The 21622-nt window shown below is 38.5% G+C and overlaps 1 protein-coding gene across 8 annotated transcripts in view; it reads right to left on the reverse strand.

Moving 5' to 3' along the window:
* Positions 1-21622, reverse strand: part of LOC101031443 (coiled-coil domain-containing protein 14) — a 61836-nt gene that overhangs the window by 12813 nt on the left and 27401 nt on the right. For 4 of the 8 annotated variants that reach the window (XM_039477354.2, XM_039477357.2, XM_074404190.1 and 1 more), the window contains one exon: positions 1467-4658. The exons of 2 other annotated variants lie outside the window; for them this stretch is intronic. In XM_039477354.2, the coding sequence (XP_039333288.1) occupies positions 3719-4658 (940 nt within the window). In that variant the 3' untranslated portion in view covers positions 1467-3718. 2 more of the 8 variants (XM_074404192.1, XM_074404191.1) reach the window with 2 other exon arrangements.

A 21622-nucleotide genomic window follows, 5' to 3' on the forward strand; every position in this document is an offset into this window, starting at 1 on the left:
CATATCTACAACCATCTGATCTTCAACAAACCTGACAAAAACAACAATGGGGAAAGGATTCCCCATTTAATAAATGGTGTTGAGAAAACTGGCTAGCCATGTGCAGAAAGCAGAACCTGGACTCCTCCTGACACCTTACACTAAAATTAACTCCAGATGGATTAAAGACTTAAACATAAGACCTAACACCATAAAAACTCTAGAAGAAAATCTAGGCAAAACCATTCAGGACATAGGCATAGGCAAGGACTTCATGACCAAAACACCAAAAGCATTGGCAACAAAAGCCAAAATAGACAAATGGGAGGACCTAATCAAACTCCACAGCTTCTGCAGAGCAAAAGAAACAGTCATTAGAGTGAATCGGCAACCAACAGAATGGGAAAAAATTTTTGCAATTTATCCATCTGACAAAGGGCTGATATTCAGAATCTACAAAGAACAAAAACATATTTACAAGAAAACAACAAATAAGCCCATTCGAAAGTGGGCAAAGGATATGAACAGACACTTCATGAAAGAAGACATAAATGAGGCCAACAAACATATGAAAAAATGCTCAGCATCACTGGTCATTAGAGAAATGCAAATCAGAACTACATTGAGATACCATCTCACGCCAGTTCGAATGGCGATCACTAAAAAATCTGGAGACAATAGATGCTGCAGAGGATGTGGAGAAATAGGAACACTTTTACACTGTTGGTGGGAGCGTCAATTAGTTCAACCATTGTGGAATACAGGGTGGCAATTCTTCAAGGACCTAGAAATAGTAATTCCATTTGACCCAGCAATGCCATTACTGGGTATATATCCAAAAGATTATAAATCATTGTACTATAAGGACACATGCATACGAATGTTCATTGCAGCACTGTTCATAATAGCAAAGACCTGGAACCAACCCAAATGCCCATCGATGATAGACTGGACAGGGAAAATGTGGCACATATACACCATGGAATACTATGCAGCCGTAAAAACCAATGAGTTTGTGTCCTTTGTAGGGACATGGATGAACCTGGAAACCATCATTCTCAGCAAACTGACACAAGAGCAGAAAATCAAACACTGCATGTTCTCACTCATAGGTGGGTGTTGAACAATAAGAACACATGGGCACAGGGAGGGGAGCATCACACACTGGGGTCTGTTGGGGGAAATTAGGGGAGGGACGGGGGGTGAGGAGTTGGGGAGAGATAGCATTGAGAGAAATAATAGATATAGGTGATGGGGAGGAAGGCAGCAAATCACACTGCCATGTGTGTACCTATGCAACAATCTTGCATGTTCTTCACATGTACCCCAAAACCTAAAATGCAATTAAAAAAAAAACAAAAACCTCACTATCTATTTCACCAATTTTGCTAGGGCCATTTTGCATCTTGAAATTTTTTTTTTTTTTTTTTTTGAGACGGAGTTTCGTTCTTGTTACCCAGGCTGGAGTGCAATGGCGCAATCTCGGCTCACCGCAACCTCCTCCTCCTGGGCTCAGGCAATTCTCCTGCCTCAGCCTCCTGAGTAGCTGGGATTACAGGCACGTGCCACCATGCCCAACTAATTTTTTGCACTTTTAGTAGAGACGGGGTTTCACCATGTTGACCAGGATGGTCTCGATCTCTCAACCTCGTGATCCACCCGCCTCGGCCTCCCAAAGTGCTGGGATTACAGGCTTGAGCCACCGCACCCGGCTGCATCTTGAAACTTAACCAAATTATTTCATATTCCTATTTCAAGTCATATGCATGTCTGATATCAAATAAATAGTAAGTTTCTGCTGAAGGTGCCTGAAGGAATTTCTAGTCTCATTTGTTTCTCAATTAAATTATTAGCCACTAATTAATTGAACCCACAAGTGGTTGAAAATTTCCTTTACATATAAGGATGCCTTTTCTATGTCAAGGGCCAAATGGGACTATCTTATTGTATTACCATATAATCTTAAGATTTTACTTTTGCATATGAATAACAGTTAAACATTTGGGATTAGACAGATGACATAATTTTCTTCCCCATTTTATTATTTTATATATATATATATATATTTTTTTTTTTTTTTTGAGACGGAGTTTCGCTCTTGTTACCCAGGCTGGAGTGCAATGGCACAATCTCGGCTCACCGCAACCTCCGCCTCCTGGGTTCAGGCAATTCTCCTGCTTCAGCCTCCTGAGTAGCTGGGATTACAGGCACGTGCCACCATGCCCAGCTAATTTTTTTGTATTTTTAGTAGAGACGGGGTTTCACCATGTTGATCAGGATGGTCTCGATCTCTTGACCTCGTGATCTACCTGCCTCGGCCTCCCAAAGTGCTGGGATTACAGGCTTGAGCCTCCGCGCCCGGCTATATTTCTGAACTTATTTGTTAAAGAGTTGTGGCCTATTATCTCCAAATAAGATGCCAATAAATTAATTCATGAACACTGAAGAAAATTCAAAATGCTAATGGACTCTTGCAATGAATGGTTTAGAATTCATTGAATAAAGTTTTAGACCTAAATCTCTATCTGGAAAATCTGAACATATCAAAGAGAGTATAGCTGGATTCTTCAAAGACGAGAGCACTAACACCTAAAAAAAAAAAAACAACAACAACAAGGTGGTTCTGGGACTACAACACTCTTTAAAGATGAAGCTGTCCACGTACTGAAGAAAATTAGACTAGGCTGGTGACCTGTACAAAGTATTAGTGATAACGTAACATTCAGCTTCCTAAGAGTTAAAATGTGCTGCTTACATGGAGGGAGGTGATACTGAGTTAAGGATTCCTGGTACAGAGAAGCAGAGAGACCAACCTACTTCACATTATTTATAGAATAGAGAATATTCTCAGCTAACAAGCTGGGGGAAAAAAATTGTTCTAAAAGGAAGAATTACAATCAATGCCAACATTTACAAATTCCATCATGTTCAAATAAAAGGACAAAAATGAACATCTCTTATTTAAAAGAAAACAAATTTCCCAAACTATAGCTTATCTGTGAGCACTTCTTTATCAGTCTGACTATTCTTTAAAGGCCTTAAAGGCATTTGGGATAAAAACAAATAAAAGTGCCCAAGTTTTAAAAAGTCATATGTTAACTTAGGATGTTATCTAAACATTTTTTTAGACCTTTCAATTTTTTTTTTAATTTTTGTTTTTTTTAGTTGTTCATGTTCTATGATGTATCAATGTTTTTTTAAGAGGTGTAGATACTGGTAACTTTTCTATTTAAATAAATGTTTATTATATATGTCACCAACAACACTAGCCTGTAGCACACAGCATTCCATATAAAAACACATTGCTATTAAAAAAAAAAAAAGTACACTGAAACAAACAAACCAAAAAATTCTAGTTTGAATAGAAAAATTACATCCAGAGATTCTTTTCCCATTATCTTTTAGGACAACCACAGAACTCTTTGAACCCGTACCCTTAATCCAGAAGGTACATCTTAATAAAAGAACTCTAAATGCCGAGTACTGAAATAAAACATTACTTACAATAATTTCCTAGTTATCTAAAACTTGCTTCTTGTAGCAATTGTCAACTTCTTAAGATGACTTGTTTTTATAAGCTCCTCAGTGTCAATATATCTCAATAATACATTTATTACTTGTACAATTACTTCACATATAATTAATAATATAAAAACATCATTTCACTAAAGAAAGATACACATTCAATAAGGCCAACTTCTAGTTTTAAAAAAAGCACTTGATGAATTTTCTTCTGATTTCATTTCTCCAGAAGACCAGTCCTTAAGGACTTCTGGAGTCTAGCTATGTTGGCATCTAATGCCGCAAGGCCATTCCTGAAGTCTTGTTCATCACGAGAAGTGAATGTTGAAAATGAAGAGATGCTCCAGTCAGACATCAAGTCAGAAGTGAAAACACTACCATCACAGACAGTACTGTCCTGCACTTGAATGCTGTTGCTAAGACAACCTGATGGGCCAGGACATGCAGTTTGTTCCTCTGTATCCTCAGTGGCAGCAGGGATCTTACGAATTGCTTCCTTTATTTTCTTGAGGAGCTGTATGTCCTTCATATCAGATGTTCTGGAAAGCTTTTCAGGCACATCTTCTGCTTCCTTTGTGGAAGAGGAACAGGCTACAGATGTACACAGTTTATCTTCTTTTCCAGAGACAGCAAGTCCACTGTTGCTGACTAGCTGTGTTATAGCGGCTCTTATTTGTGGCTGAGGGGACAGCCTCTTACATAGTGATGATTTATTTTCAGAAGTGCTTCTAGCAAAAGGAATGTATATTGTACTATCCAAATTATGCTCATTTTCTAATAAAGCCATAGTTTCGCTCCCTTCATCAGAATCCTGTTTTGAAAGAGCAGAAATAATTCCGGGTGCAGATACTTCCTCCATGTCCCTAGTGTTACTATGTTGAGGGCCTCTGGAGGGCAGAATATTTTCATATGGTTTGTCTGACTCTATGGTTGCCTCATTTTTAATTGTAGAAAGTGACTCTGAATATATAAAACTGTGATTTGTTTCTAACTTATTTAGATAGCTCATTATGGAGGTGTGAGCAGGAGCTGGGTCATGTTGAAGTTGTTTATCATGAATGTTCAAGAGTGATTTGGTAAGGTTATTCCCAGGCTTGCAGCGAGCACTGTCCGCACTAAGATCAGAGAGAAGCTTTGCCATGCTAGTCTGTAAAGTTCTGTCAAGAAGAATTTAGAACACTAATTATTATTTTTTACCTGTTTCTTTAATTCACTTATCTATAGCTCCATTTTAAAAAAAAAAAAAAAAAAAAAAAAGAGGATTTGAAAGAAGTGCCTGGTTCTCAATATGAAAACAAGTGACTAGAAACAAAAAAATCACAGAATATGCTATGGCAAGAGCATATGCTAATTAAAATAAAAATGATAAAATGCCTTGGTCTATATCAAATCTATTACTATGTTTAAAAATAGAGATTCAGAATTTTTTAAGGTATGGAGACTGTCTTTTTTTTTTAATTGAGACAGAGTCTCATTCTGTCACCCAGGCTGGAGTGTACTGGCATGATCACAGCTCACTGTAACCTCTGCCTGGTTCAAGCAATCCAGGTTCAAGCAATTCTCTCACCTCAGCCTCCCAAGTAGCTAGGATTACAGGTGTGCGCCATCAGGCCTGGTTAATTTTTCCATTTTTAGTAGAAACAGCATTTCACCATGTTGGCCAGGTTGGTCTTAAACTCCTGGCCTCAAGTGATCTGCCTACCTTGGCCTTCCAAAGTGCTGGGATTATAGGCATGCACCACTGTGCCCAGCCGAGATGGATTATTCTTGAGCAGCACTACGAATTGAGCCCTAGACAAAAAAAACTGGCCTCATAAAAGTAGGCTAAGATAGGCCGGGCGCGGTGGCTCAAGCCTGTAATCCCAGCACTTTGGGAGGCCGAGGCGGGTGGCTCACGAGGTCAAGAGATCGAGACCATCCTGGTCAACATGGTGAAACCCCGTCTCTACTAAAAATACAAAAAAAATTAGGTGGGCATGGTGGTGCGTGCCTGTAATCCCAGCTACTCGGGAGGCTGAGGCAGGAGAATTACCTGAACCCAGGAGGTGGAGGTTGCGGTGAGCCAAGATTGCGCCATTGCACTCCAGCTTGGGTAACAAGACCGAAACTCCGTCTCAAAAAAAAAAAAAAAAAAAAGTAGGCTAAGATACAAAGGGAAATACACTATTCATTTGTTACAGATTCTGTTAGAAATTATTTTCCTTCATTTTACATATATATGTATGTATGTGTGTATGGGAGGGACACAATACTAGAAAAAAAGCATAGGCAGAATAGGTATAAGCAATAGCTAGGTACCAGAAAGGTGTATAAGGAAAACTACACAGGTTTGAAGTTAGAAATGGAATCAAATAAATCCCAGTGCCATAATTAGCTGTGATCCTGGGCAAGTCATTTAACCTTTCTGAATCTCAAGCCCCTCAAATGGAAAATGAAGATACTTCTGAACTACAGTGAAGATTAAATAAAATAAAATAGTAAGGTATAAAGGTAAAGTACTTAGTGCAGTTTCAGTCAAAGTGGGTGCTTATTTGATGGCAGCCTTTATTAGTAGTCCTATTAAAGCCATTTTATACTAAGACTTTAGTCTATTTAAATTGACTCATATATGGTTTCAAAAATCAAAAAGGGTGGGGCATGGGCTCATGCCTGTAATCCCAGCACTTTGGGAGGTCACAGCAGGCAGATCACTTGAGGTCAAAAGTTTGAGACCAGCCTGGCCAATATGGTGAAACCCCATCTCTACTAAAAATTACAAAAATTAGCTGGGCGTAGTGACACATGCCTGTGACCCCAGCTACTTGGGAGGCTGAGGCATGAGAATTGCTTGAACCCAGGAGGCAGAGGTTACAGCAAGCCAAGATTGCTCTACTATACACCAGGCTAGGCAACAGAGTGAGACTCAGTCTTAAAGAACCAACCAACCAAACAAATAACCAAAAAAACCCAAAAACCAATTTAAACAAAGATACAATGTACATCAACAAGTAACAAAAAAAAAATACCACTAGCCAATAAGCAAACTTTAAGAGTTCAACTTTGAATCAAATAAATTCAAAATTTAAAAATATAGTTTTTAAAAATCAAATTAACACAGTAAAATAAGAATAATATGAGAAGCCTGGAGAGGCAGGTAGTACTGGTGGGAGTGTACAGTGGTATATCTCCTCTGGAGAGCAAACTGGCAATGCATTTCAAAAGCCTTAAAGATTTGTGTATCTCACACTCTGTGGCCCTCCAATTTATACTTATCAAAATATCCTACTGATCTACACAGAGGGTGTACCCAAAGATATATATTATAAAGATATTATTTATAAGATAAAATAGATGGACATATATATCTTTATCTTCAAAAAGTGAGCTGGTTCAGGTAAGTTATGGTATAACTGCATCATGGCCTTTAATTATAGTCACGTTGTAAAGAATATTTATTGATGGGAAATATTCACTACATCAGGTTAAGAGCAGGCCATAAATAACCTAGACTCATTAATTTTTTTTAAAGTAGTCACACATATAAACATAAAATGCTAAAAAGAAATCTCTATACTAAACAGTCAGCAGTGATGATATCTCTATATATAGGATGAATGATTCTCTCCTACAAAAGCAAAAGCAAATTTTTTCCAACTTGGCTTATACTGTCCTCTTAAACATTCTGTATTGTGACTTCTAATTATTCTTCAAATGGCAATGGTTCCTACTACTTCTTCTAATACCTTTCTATTTTTAAAAACTTCTTTCAAGGTTATGAGGAGTAACATCTCTTTTAATAAGTCTTAAAAACCTCCAGCAAGAAGGTGGAATAAGAGTTTCCTGGCTCTGGTCCCCCTCATAGAAATTGAACTAGTTACTGTCCACAGACAAGTATACCTTCATGAATATCCCAGAACACAGGAGTGAGCTGAGACACTCTCTGGGATGAAAGAACTGAGAAAACCTGCATTAGAAGGTTAAAAGGAACAGCTTCACTCTGACAGTGTCACCCCTTTCCAAGCTAGTAAAGTACCACACAGAGAGGAGTCCCCTGGGCCTACAGTTTCTACCACAGAAAAAGAAAGCTGGAGGCGAACATTAAGCTCCCCAGTATTCTGGGATGCTTCTCAGGAAGCCCACTTTTGTATCGTTCCATGTGTTCCTACAGGGCTAGACCATCTAGGGTTAGCAAAAAACAAAGAAGGGGGTGGGGCTCATAGCGGTTACAGCACAGATTTTGGCAATGACAGCATTCCTGTCAATGGAAGCGGCAGACCAAAGACCAGTCAATAGCACTGCTTTGCAGAAAGCACAGTTGACAGGTTTGCCAGGGCCAAGTCCCTACCACTATCACACCCAAGCTTTCTCCAACCCTTCCTTAAACAGAGTCTCAGCTCTCTGCTTAAAGTCTTCCTAGGCCAGGAGGCAAGTATGCGTTAGCACGTAAGTGTAGAAGAGAGCATATGGTCCCATAAGAACTGAGAGGGCAAGTGGTTACAACACCCAGCCTCAGTACTCTGCTTATGGCTTCCCTAGACCCAGAGGCAAGTGCACATTAGCGTAAATCTTCAGAGGTCAGCATCTGGTCCTGCCAGGCTCTAGTGACCCTGCCTGACTTCACAGTTGTGCATATAGTTTCCTGAGACCAGGAGGCAAACCTGCATTCCTGCATATCTGCAGAACACAGTAACTGGCCCTGCTCAACCTTAGCAGTTAAGCAGTGACTCCACTCAGCTTTGGAGTCCAGCCTGAGGTTCTGCCCAGGCCCAGGCAGGGAGGCAAGCTTGTGACTGCATACTGTGGAGCAATCTCTAGCCCTGCCTATCCGAAGTAGCTGAGCAGCAAACCCAGCAACCTTGAAGTCAAGCCTGCAACCCTGTCCAATTATAGATTCTAAACAGTAGTAGCACTCAGCCAGGGAATATGGCCAGCAACCCTGCCCAATCAAAGGTAATTGCAGAGCCCAGCCAGCAACTCCACCTGATCTCAGAACCCAGTCAGTGCCCTCACTGTTTGATGGAGCACAGCCAGTGGTTTCACAAAACCATGGAGTATAGCCAATAGCTTCACTGACCTCAAAGCACCAGCAGTAGCCCAGCCAGAGAACCCAACAGCAAGGTCTGCCTGCCTATGGTCACTACTCGATGGCCAATCCAGACTCTCAGGCTAAACAGTGAAGGTCTACCCCCTTCACCTCAAGTGAGAGGGGTGTAGAGCAGAACACTTGGAAAAGCTGGAAGAGGTGGCCACTTCAAGTGCACAGACACCAATGCAAGGATACAAGGATGATGAAGAATCAGACAAAAATGACACTACTAAAAGAAAGCAATAAAGCACCAATAATGGACACTAAAGAAATAAGATCTATGAAATGACAGACAAATAATTGAGAATAATCCTCTCTTTAAAATGTTCAGGGAACTACAAGAAAATACATATAAAAAATCAAGTGAAATTTGAAAAACAATTAACAAAGTAAGTTTGACAAAGAAACAAATTTTAAAAATGAAAGAGAAATCTTAGCAATAAAAAATACAGTATCTAAACTGAAAAATTCAATAAAATGCTTGAACAGTATACTTCATCAGCAGAAGAATCAGTGAGCCTGAAAGAGGACATTTAAAATTATCCAGTCAGAAGAGCGAATAGATAAAGAATGGAAAAGAATGAAGAAAGCCTACAGGTATTATGAGATACCGCCTGAGAAACAGGAATGCCTGAAGAAGAGAGGAAAAAATGGCCAGAAAGCATATTTAGGAAAATAATGGCTGAAAATTCTCCAAATCTAGGGAAAGACACCAACATTCAGGCACAGGAAGCTCAGCGGTCTCCAATACAATTTAACCCAAAGAGAAGTTCACCAAGACATATCATAATCAAACTGCTAAAATTCAAAGCAGCAAGAAACATATCACATACTAGGGAGGTGCAATATGGCTAACAGTGGACTTCTCAAGAAAAACTACTGCCGGGTGCGGTGGCTCAAGCCTGTAATCCCAACACTTTGGGAGGCCGAGGCGGGTGGATCACGAGGTCAAGAGATCGAGACCATCCTGGTCAACATGGTGAAACCCCGTCTCTACTAAAAATACAAAAAATTAGCTGGGCATGGTGGCATGTGCCTGTAATCTCAGCTACTCAGGAGGCTGAGGCAGGAGAATTGCCTGAACCCAGGAGACGGAGGTTGCAGTGAGCCGAGATCACGCCATTGCACTCCAGCCTGGGCAACAAGAGCGAAACTCCGTTTCAAAAGAAAGAAAAAAAAAGAAAAACTACTGTCCTTCAGAAATGAGGGAGAAATAAAAACTTTCCCAGACAAATGCTAAGGGAATTCAACATCAGTAGGCCTATCTTACAAGAACTGCTAACACAAGTTCTTCAAACTGAAGTAAAAGGTCATTAATTAACACCATAAAACACATGCAATTATAAGACTCAATGGTATAAGTAATACATAATCATATTCAGAATACTCTAGTACTTTAATGGTGGTATGTAAAGCAATTTTATCTCTAATATGAGGGTTAAAAGACAAAACTAATTAAAAATACCTATAGTTACAGGATACAAATTAGAAAAAGATGTAAATGTTGAAATCGAAATCATAAAATGTAGAAGAAGGGAATAAAAGTGTAGTTTTTGTATGTGATTAAAGTTAACTATCAGCTTAAAATAGCCTAAGATGTTTTATGTAAACCTCAGGGTAACTACAAAGCAAAAACCTACAGAATTTGCACAAAACATAAAAGGATTCAAAGCATATCATTACAGAAAACCATCAACCACAACGGAAGACAACAGAGGGAGAAAGAAAGGATCTACAAAACAATCATGAAATAAATCACAAAATGGCAGTAGCAAGTCCTTCGCTGTCCATAATTACCTTGAATGCAAATAGAGTAAATTCTCTAATCAAAAGACAGAGTGGCTGAATGAATCAAAAACTGTATGCTGCTTACAAGAGGCTCACTTTAAGATAAAAGCACACACTTAGACTGAAAGTGAAGAGATGGAAAAATATATTCCACACAAAAGGAAACCAAGAGAGCAGGGGTAGCTACACTCAAAACAGACTTTTAAGCCAAAAACTGTAAAAAGAAGCAAAAAAAGTAACTATATAATGATAGAGGGGTCAATTTGTAATTTTAAGTATTACACACCCAATATTAGAGCAACTAAATAATAAAGCAACTATTAAATGATCTGAAGGGAGAGCCAGCCTGAGTGGGGGATTTCAATACCCAACTCTCAACACTGTACAGATCATTTAGATAGAAAATCAACAAGGAAACACTGGTCTCGAATTACACTTTAGACCAGGGGTGTCCAATCTTTTTGCTTCCCTGGGCCACGCTGGAAGAATTGCCTTGGGCCACACATAAAATACATTAATGCTAACGACAGCTGAGCTTAAAATTTCACACACACACACACACACACAGACACACACACACACACACACACACACACACACACACACACACCTCATGTTTTGAGAAAGTTAATGAATTTGAGTCAGGCCACATTCAAACCCATCCTAGGCTACATGCAGCTCATGGGCCATGAGTTGGACAAGCTTGGTTTAGACCAAATAGATCTCATAGACATATATATATGTAACATTCCATCCTATAGCAACAGAGTACACATTCTTCTCTTGTGCACACAGAACATTTTCCAGGATAGATCATGTTAGACCACAAAATAAGTCTTAACAAATTTAAGGAGACTGGAAACATATCAAGTATTGTCCAACGCCAATGGCATAAAACTAGGAATTAATAACAAGAGAAATCTTGGAAAATTCACAAATGTGGAAATTAAGCAACATGCTCCTGAAAAACCAATGAGACAAAGAAGAAATTAAAAAGGAAATAAAATAATACTTTGAGACAAACAAAAATATTTTAAAAATGACAACATTTACAGGATACAGCAAAATAAATTCTAAGAGGGAAATTTATAGCAATAAACATATATCAAAAAAGAAAGCTCTCAAATAATCTAACATTACATCTCAAGGAACTAGAAAAAGAACAAATTAAGTCCAAAGATCAGAGCAAGAAATAAACGAAATAAATGCTAGAAAAGCAATATGAAAAAAATCAGGAACACTGAATTGCTTTTTTTGGGGCAATAAACAAAATTGACAAACCCTTAGGTAGACTAAGAAAAAAAGAGAGAAGACTCAAATGAATAAGAAATAAAAAGAGATATTACAACTGATAACACAGCAATGCAATGAATCATAAGAAATTACTATAAGCAATTATACACCAACAAATTAGATAACCCTGAAGAAATGGATAAATTCCTATACAGATACATACCATCAAAATTGAATCATGAAGAAATAGAAAGTCTGAGCAGACCAATAATGAGTAAGGATACTAAATGTTGTTAATAAAGTCTTACACCAAAGGCAAGCCCAGGACCAGATGGCTTTATAGCTGAATTCTACCCAACATTTAAAGAAAGATTGAGAATACCAATCCTTCTCAAACTCTTCCACACATTCAAAGTGGAGGGAATTTTTCCAAACTTGTTTTGCATAGAAAACACTGAACAAGGCCAAGAACAAGGCCAATATGACTCTCATAACAAAGCCAGAAAAGAACACTGCAAGAAGAAAAAAAAAACTACAGGTCAATATCTCTGATGAACATAGATGACAAAAACGTCAACAAAATACTAACAAAGCAAATTCAGCAACACTTAAAAGAATTATTCACCATGATTAAAGGGAATTTATACTTGACATGCAAGGACGGTTCAACATATAAAATCAATGGATGTGACATACCACATTAACAGAATGAAGAATTTAAAACCATATGATCATCTCAAAAGATGCAGAAAATGTACTTGATAAATTTCAACACTCTTTCATGAAAAAACTCTTAACAGATTCCATGTAGAAGGAATGTACCTTAACACAACAAAGGCTATATATGACAAACCCATCATTAAATCATACTCAATGATGAAAAGTTAAAAGTTTTTCCTCTAAGATCAAGAATAAAATAAGAAGGCCCACTCTTACCACTTCTTTCCAACACAGTACTGGAAATCTTACCCAGACTACTTAGGCAAGAGAAAAAAAAATAGGAGAGAATAAGAAAGGAAGAAATGAAATTGTTTCTGTTTACTGACACCATTTTATACATAGAAAATCCTAAACACCAAAAAGCTGTTTTACTGATAAACTCAGTAAAGTTGCAAGATACAAAATCAACATAAAAAAATCAGTAACATTTCTATACACTCACAACAAATTACTCAAAAAAAATTAAGAAACAATCCCACTTACCACAGCAACAAAAAAGTAAAATAAAATACTTCAGTGAAAAATTTAACCAAGGAGGTGAACAATCTGTATACTAATAACTATGAAACACTGATGAAAGAAATTGGAAAAAAAAAAAAAAAAAAAGCACAAATAAATGGAAAGACGTCCTGTGCTCATGATTGGAAGAAATAATATTGTTGAAATATTCATGCTACCCAAAATGACCTACAATTTTTTTTTCTTTTTTTGAGACAGTCTTGCTCTGTCGCTCAGGCTGGAGTGCAGTGGTGCGATCTTAGCTCACTGTAACCTCCAACACCCAGATTCAAGCTATTCTCCTGCCTTAACCTCCTGAGTAGCTGGGACTACAGGTGCACGCCACCATGCCCAGCTAATTTTTGTATTATCAATAGAGAGGGGTTTTCACCATATTGGCCAGGCTGGTCTTGAACTCCTGACCTTGTGATGCACCCATCTTGGCCTCCCAAGGTGCTGGGATTACAGGCGTGAGCCACCTCACCCGGCCATGACCTACAAAGTAAACATAATTCCTGTCAAAATTCCAGTGTCATTTTTCACATAAATAGAATAAACTATCCTAAAATTCATATGGAACCATTAAAAAAACCCAAAAAGTCAAAAAATCTTGAGTCTTAACAAAGCTGGAGGCATCGCATTCCCTGATTTCAAAATATATTAAAGCAATTGTCATCAAAACAGCATGAACTGGCATAAAAACTGACACACTGATCACTGGGACAGAACAGAAATTAATTTATGGCCAACTGATTTTTGACAAAGGTGACAAGAAAACAAAATGGGAAAAAGTCTCTTCAATAAATGGTGATGGGAAAACTGGATCTCCAGATGCAGAAGAATGCAATTGGATTCTTATTTCACAATATATACAAAAATATACCCAAAATGGATTCCAGATTTAAATACAAGACCTGAAACTGTAAAAGTACAAGAAGAAAACATGAGGGAAAAGCTCCACGACACTGGTTCAGGCAATAGTTTTTTAGATATGACCTTGAAAGCACAGGTAGCACAAACAAAAATAGATAAATGAAACTGTATCAAACTAAAATACTTTTGCACAGCAAGGGAAACAATTTAACAGAGTGAAGAGACAAGACATGGTGTGGGAGAAATATCTGCAAACCGTACTTGATAAGGGGTTAATATCCAAAATATGTAAGGAACTCACACACCAAAATCAATAGCAAAAAACAAAAACAAAAACAAAATAATTCAATTGAAAGACAGGCAAAGGACCTGAGCAGACATTTCTCAAAAACACATTTAAATGGTCAATATGTTTAAGAAAAAATGCTCAACATTGGGGAAATGCATATTAAAAACCACAATGAGATACCAACTCACATCCATCAGAATGGCTGCTATAAAAAAGATAAAAGCTAATGAGTGTTGATGAAGATGTGGAGAGAAGGAAACTTTTGTATACTATTGGTAGGAATGTAAATTACTACAGACACAATGGGAAACAGTGTGGAAGCTCCTCAAAAATGTGAAATTAGAATTACCATATGATTCAGTAATGTCTAGGTACATATCCATATATACATATCTATCTATACACACACACACACACACACACACACACACACACACACACACACACCCAGAGCATGGGCATTGCAGCATTATTCACAACAGCCAAGATATGGAATCAACCTAAGTGTCCTTCAGTGAATGAATATTTCTTTATAGAAAACGTGGTATATAAATATATTGGAATACTACTCAGCCTTTAAAAAAAAAAAAAAAACAGGAAATTTTGTCATTTGCAACATGAATCAACCTGGAAGACATCCATATGCTAAGTGAAATAAGCCAGGAACAGAAAGACAAATACTGCATGACCTCACTTATATATGGAATTTTTAACTTGAACTCATAGAAGCAGCAAGTAGAATAGTGACTACCAGAGACTGAGGGTGCAGTGGATGTAAGGCAGGGGATGGGAAATCAGTAGATGTTAGTCAAGGGGTACAAAGTTTCAGTTAGATAGGAGGAGTAAGTTTGTGGGTTCTATTGAACAGTAGGGTGACTATACTTTTTTTTTTTTTTTTTTTTGAGATAAGAGTTTCATTCTATTGCCCAGGCTGGAGTGCAGTGTGCAATCTCGGCTCATGGCAACCTCTGTCTCCTGAGTTCAAGTGATTCTCCTATCTCAGACTCCCAAGTAGCTGGGACCACAGGCACCTGCTAACACATCTGGCTAATTTTGATATTTTTAGTAGAGACAGGGTTTTACCATGTTGGCCAGGCTGGTCTTGAACTCCTGATCTCAGGTATTCTGCCCACCTTGGCTTCCCAAAGTGTTGGGATTACATGCATGAGCCACCAGGCCCAGCCTAGGGTGACTATACTTAATAATAATCCAAAATTGCTAAAAATAAGTAAACTCCAACTACCTCACTCTAAAATATAGTGAGATGATGGACATGTTAATTAGCTTGATTTAATTATTTCACCTTGTTTACATATATAAAAACATCACTGTACCCCATAAACATAATTAAGATAATATTTTGTCACTTATGATATTAATTTTAAAAGAAGTTAATGAGTAGTTATTAAAACACAAAAATATGTTGGAGAAACATATCTTTAAAGGAATGCTGTAATGAATAATGACCCACTAATTAATTTGATCAGACTGCATATTGAAATTTTTATTTATTTTCAGAAAAGGAATACATATATTGAGGTTTCTTTCCAGTTTAACAAAAACATTATTGTTGCTATAGACAAAATCACAGATAAAGAAAGGAAGGAACACTGACATTTAAAAAAGCTTAATTTCTGGAAATTAATAATAGTAATCACTAATCTTCTGAGGTATAAACAGAATATGATTCACCATTGTCTCTGAAATTAAAAGAAAAATCTCTGTTAAGTAAAGAGATGTGAAAATGTTAAAATTTTAAAGGAAGGAATATGAGCACCTAAACAGTGACAAGTGGATATATTGGTGTTTCTATAATACATAATTCAGCTAAACCACTGATTTTTAATACTTAGAATATTGGCACATTTTGATAACAAACGCAGGGTTCTTTCTAGGCTACTTATAAAAATTATTAACTTAAGAGCCGGGCGCCGTGGCTCAAGCCTGTAATCCCAGCACTTTGGGAGGCCGAGGCAGGTGGATCACGAGGTCGAGAGATCGAGACCATCCTGGTCAACATAGTGAAACCCCGTCTCTACTAAAAATACAAAAAACTAGCTGGGCGTGGTGGTGCGTGCCTGTAATCCCAGCTACTCAGGAGGCTGAGGCAGGAGAATTGCCTGAGCCCAGGAAGCGGAGGTTGCGGTGAGCCGAGATCGTGCCATTGCACTCCAGCCTGGGTAACAAGAGCGAAACTCCGTCTCAAAAAAAAAAAAAAAAAAATTATTAACTTAAATAACTTTGAGTATTTGTAAGAACGCTCTTTGAAAAAATAAGAATATTCACTATTTACTGAAAATATTAATTTTCCTCACATTTTAATGGTTTTATAACATACGTTATAGTAAGAGATGAAAAAAATGATAAAGGTTCATTTCAAAATCATTAAAGTTGGAGAAGGAAAAGAGAGACTGTTTGTGGTACTTCTTTAGACCTTGTACATGTACCGTTCAGTCCCACTGCCCCTCCCAAAAGTCTGAGAAAGGCATTCAGAAATTTTACAAAATCTGAGAGATTATTTAAAACGCACATACGAAAACCATATGCCTATCTGACTAAGGTGTGTGACTGCGGGGAGAGTGAAGGAGTAGAAGCGCAGGTAGATTTATTTGTACTGTCGGATGCTGCTGCCTTACACTCTAAAGTCAAAAGTAAAATTAAAGTGGTCACAGCAACCCATCTACAGTATTGGAGAAGCTCCTAACCAACTGAATTGCATAGGATGTCACCAAAGAAATTATAAATCAACTATGTGGATGAATTTAGATATAATTAAACTCAAGAGACCTTTTGTTTTCTAATTTAAAGAACAAAACAATGGCTAGGTATGCTGGTAATCCCAGCACTTTGGGAGGCCAAGGTGGGAGGCCGGCTTGAGCCAAGGAGTTCAAGACCAGCCAGGGCAACATGGTGAGACCCTGTCTCTACTAAAAGTAAAAAAGCTCATCATCACTGGTCATTAGAGAAATGCAAATCAAAACTACAACAGGATACCATCTCACGCCAGTTAAAATGGCAATCATTAAAAAGTCAGGAAACGGCAGATGCTTGAGAGGATGTAAAGAAATAGGAATGCTTTTACACTGTTGGTGGGAATGTTCAACCATTGTGGAAGACAGTGTGGTGATTTCTCAAGGATCTAGAACCAGAAATACAATTTCACCCAGCAATCTCATTACTGGGTACATACCCAAAGGATTATAAATCATTCTACTAGAAAGACACATGCACATGTATGTTTATTGCAGTACTGTTCACAATAGCAAAGACTTGAAACCAACCCAAATGCCCATCAATGATAGACTGGATAAAGAAAATCTGGCACATATATACCCTGGAATACTATGCAGCCTTAAAAAGGATGAGTTCATATCCTTTGCAGGGACTTGGATGAAGCTGGAAATCATCATTCTCAGCAAACTAAAACAAGAACAGAAAACCAAACACCACATGTTCCCATCATAAGTGGGAGTTGAACAATGAGAACACATGGACACAGGGAGGGGAACATCACATACTGGTGCCTGTCAGGGGGTGGGAGGCTAGGGGAGAGACAGCATTAGGAAAAATACCTAATGTAGATGACAGATTGATGGGTGCAGCAAGCCACCATGGCACGTGTATACCTATGTAACAAACCTGCATCTTCTGCACATATATCCCAGAATTTAAAGTATTAAAAAAAAAAAAAAAAAGTTGAACAAAAATAGCTGGGCACAGTGGCATGTGCCTGTGTCCCAGCTACTTGGGAGCCTGAAGTGGGAGGACTGCATGAGCCAGGGAGGTCGAGGTGGCCGTGAGCTGTGATCGCACCACTATACTACAGCCTGGGTGACAGTGCGAGACTCAAAAAAAAAAAGTACAAAACTGACATTAATGGATGTACTTAGAATTTTGAAGCTGTTACTAAATCTTTAAGAAATGTAGGGATAGTGCTAAACTCTACATGAGATACCATGCTAAGCCTTCCCATCATGTTTTTACAATCATTTGTAAGAGTGCAATTAATCTGACAGGTGAGCTAGTAGTTTTGAGGCAGGATTTATGACCAGAATAAAAAGGTGCTTAACAAAAATGTAAAAAACTGATAGGAAAATTGTTGAGAGTCTTACAAAAAGGAGAGCAAAAGTCTGTATCTAATATGGAAGACAGAGCCTTTGCTGAGGGTCGGTAGTAAGCCTTAAGAATTAATAAACTTTTTCAGTTCCTATACTTCTTTTTTTTGAGATGGAGTTTCGCTCTTGTTACCCAGGCTGGAGTGCAATGGCGCGATCTCGGCTCACCACAACCTCCGCATCCCAGGTTCAGGCAATTCTCCTGCCTCAGCCTCCTCAGTAGCTGGGATTACAGGCACATGCCACCATGCCCAGCTAATTTTTTTGTATTTTTAGTAGAGACGGGGTTTCACCATGTTGACCAGGATGGTCTCGATCTCTCAACCTCATGATCCACCCGCCTCGGCCTCCCAAAGTGCTGGGATTACAGGCTTGAGCCACCGCGCCTGGCCCCTATACTTCTATGTTAGGATAAATGTTTTAAAAAAAAAAAAAAAAAAAAGGCTCCAATTACACTTTTTCATCCTGAATATATAATGCAAAGGGCAGACTGCATGTTATTTTGAAAGAATGAGCAGGTACAAAAGTACCTCCTACACAGGGAGATGCCCCATACCTCAATAATGGGGCATCTTCATTCAGAGAAAAGCTGTCCTCTTTAAAACAGGAAGCAAAGCTGAAGAGGGAATCCAAAATCCTGGCTCTAGTCCTAGCTCAGAGCTCAGACACCAACTAGCTGTGAAAGTCAGGTAAGTCCCTTTTTCCTTTGGGCTTCCATTTCTACTAATTTCTAGAAAAGTTATACTGTTACTCTGAAAGATTGTTCTCATGTTTTTGTTACCAACGTTCTTACTAAATGCATTGCACATGCTGAATAGCATCGTCACCACATGCAATGCATTTACTTAAAAAAAGACTCCCGTACATATGTCAGTAAAGCACTGGAATAAGCTTTTAGCTTGTCAATGTGGATATTGAGCAACTAAAATAATTATTTTTAAATAAGTTTCATACATATATATTTGGAACATAATATACAATAAATGTTTGTTGAATAAATGAATAAATCCATCCATTTCTCCATCTACCTCCCAGGTAAAAAAATGATGAGGTTTACTTAGGCTAAATTAGGCATGGAGTTGTTACCATGACTAAAGCCACTCCATGTGCAAGAGGAACATCGGGCTACAAATTCAGAGATGTGAGTTCTAGTCCGAGCTCTGTTATTAACATTCTTCTAATACTTAATTTGCATGGCCTCAGTTTGCCCATTTATGAAAATGCAGACACTAAAATCTTCCCTCCATAGGTAAGGACAGATAAAATGATATGGGAAAGACAGAACTTTGAAAAAAAATCAAAGTACTTTATAAATAAAAGATATCAGCTTGTGATCTCATATCCACAAAGAAGCTGAATTAAGGAGTATGAAGAAAAAGATTGTGAGAAGAAACGAAAACTATCAGAGGACTATATCCTCTACTTCATCAGGTTTTCTGCCTGGGGCTAAGAACTGTCCCTTAGAATGAAACAGATGATCATAGTCACTCGTAAGCAAACTCCCATGGCACTTGACCATGCTGACTTACTATTTTTTTATTTTCTTCATTTTCTTTTCTAAAACTTTATACTATATATATCTTTGATAACATAACAGTTTATTAAAATATTATTTATTTATTTACTTATTTATTTTGAGACAGGGTCTCACTCTGTGATCCAGGTTGGAATGTAGTGGCATGATAGTGGCTCACCACAGCTTCAACCTCCTGGGTTCAAGCAATCTTCCCACCTCTGCCTCTCTAGTAGCTGGAACTACAGGCAAGTGCCACCATGCTCAGTTAATTTTTGTATTTTTTGTAGAGACAGGGTTTTGCTGTGTTGCCCAGTCTGGTCTCAGACTCCTGGGCTCAGGGGATCCACCCACCTCAGCCTCCCAAAGTGCTGGGATTACAGGCATGAGCCACCGCATCCCACAGATATAATTTACATACCACAAAATTTACTCCTTTTAAGTGCACAACTTGGTGGTTATTAGTATATTCACAGAGTTGAGAACTGTCTCTAATTTCAGAACATCTGCATCACTCCTAAATGAAACTACCAATTAGCAGTCACTTCCCATTCGACACCCCTCAGTTCCTCCATACTCTGGCAACTAGTAACCTACTTTGTGGCTCTATAAATTTGCTTATTCTGGACATTTCATACAAATGGAATCACACCATATGTGGTCTTTTGTTACTGGTTTCTCCTAGTATAAATACTTGACACTAACAAAGTTCTCACCCCAAAATTATTCCTCAGAAAAAAGGAGACAAGTTCCTTTGGATACCTTACAAAGCCTTTCATAAGAAGGGACATTCTATTACTTTATTTTGAATAAGACTTGTATAAGGCGGCCGGGCGCGGTGGCTCAAGCCTGTAATCCCAGCACTTTGGGAGGCCGAGGCGGGTGGATCACGAGGTCGAGAGATCGAGACCATCCTGGTCAACGTGGTGAAACCCCGTCTCTACTAAAAATACAAAAAAAAAAAAACTAGCTGGGCGTGGTGGCGCGTGCCTGTAATCCCAGCTACTTAGGAAGCTGAGGCAGGAGAATTGCCTGAGCCCAGGAGGCGGAGGTTGCGGTGAGCCGAGATTGCGCCATTGCACTCCAGCCTGGGTAACAAGAGCGAAACTCCGTCTCAAAAAAAAAAAAAAAAAAAAAAAGACTTGTATAAGGCAATATTCAGAACCTCTGACTAGAACCTAATCAATTATAATTCTATATGATTATAAAAAGTCTTGCTTTTCCCATTGTTAAATAAAAGTTTGAATGCAAATATCTTTTGAAATATAAATGTGGAAGGGCCGGGCGCGGTGGCTCACGCCTGTAATCCCAGCACTTTGGGAGGCCGAGGCGGGTGGATCACGAGGTCAAGAGATCGAGACCAGCCTGGTTAACATGGTGAAACCCTGTCTCTACTAAAAATACAAAAAATTAGCTGGGCATGGTGGCGTGTGCCTGTAATCCCAGCTACTCAGGAGGCTGAGGCAGGAGAATTGCCTGAACCCGGGAGGCAGAGGTTGCGGTGAGCTGAGATGGCGCCATTGCACTCCAGCCTGGGTAACAAGAGCGAAACTCCATCTCAAAAAAAAAAAAAAAGCAGTTGAAATCCAATTCTTAGCAAATGTCTCAAAAGAAAACTGAACTTTGTAAGTAAATATCATAGAAAAATTGAATGAGGTAATTTTAGTTTAGAAAAATACTGTTCGGGAATGAAGTGATCTTAAGGGCTATTGTCAACCCCCTCACTTAACTTACGAAATAAGGCTGAAAGAGGCTAACTGACTTACCCAAGATCATATTGCATGAGGGCTTACCATGCTAAGTGCTATTTATGAATGATTTCTTAGTTTCCCACAACAACTCTATTCATTTCACTACTTTACAGCTGAGGTTTAGAGAAGTTAAATGACTTGCTCAGTTACTCAGCTAATATGTGGCAGAGGTGGGATTCAAGTCAGATCTCTCTAGCTTCAGAACCAGGGGGCTTAACTGTGTTGCAATACAAGTCTTCAGCTTCTCATCAGAGAACGCTGCCCAGAATCACATGG

This window comes from Saimiri boliviensis, chromosome 8 (assembly GCF_048565385.1).
Source record: "Saimiri boliviensis isolate mSaiBol1 chromosome 8, mSaiBol1.pri, whole genome shotgun sequence".
Taxonomy (NCBI): domain Eukaryota; kingdom Metazoa; phylum Chordata; class Mammalia; order Primates; family Cebidae; genus Saimiri; species Saimiri boliviensis.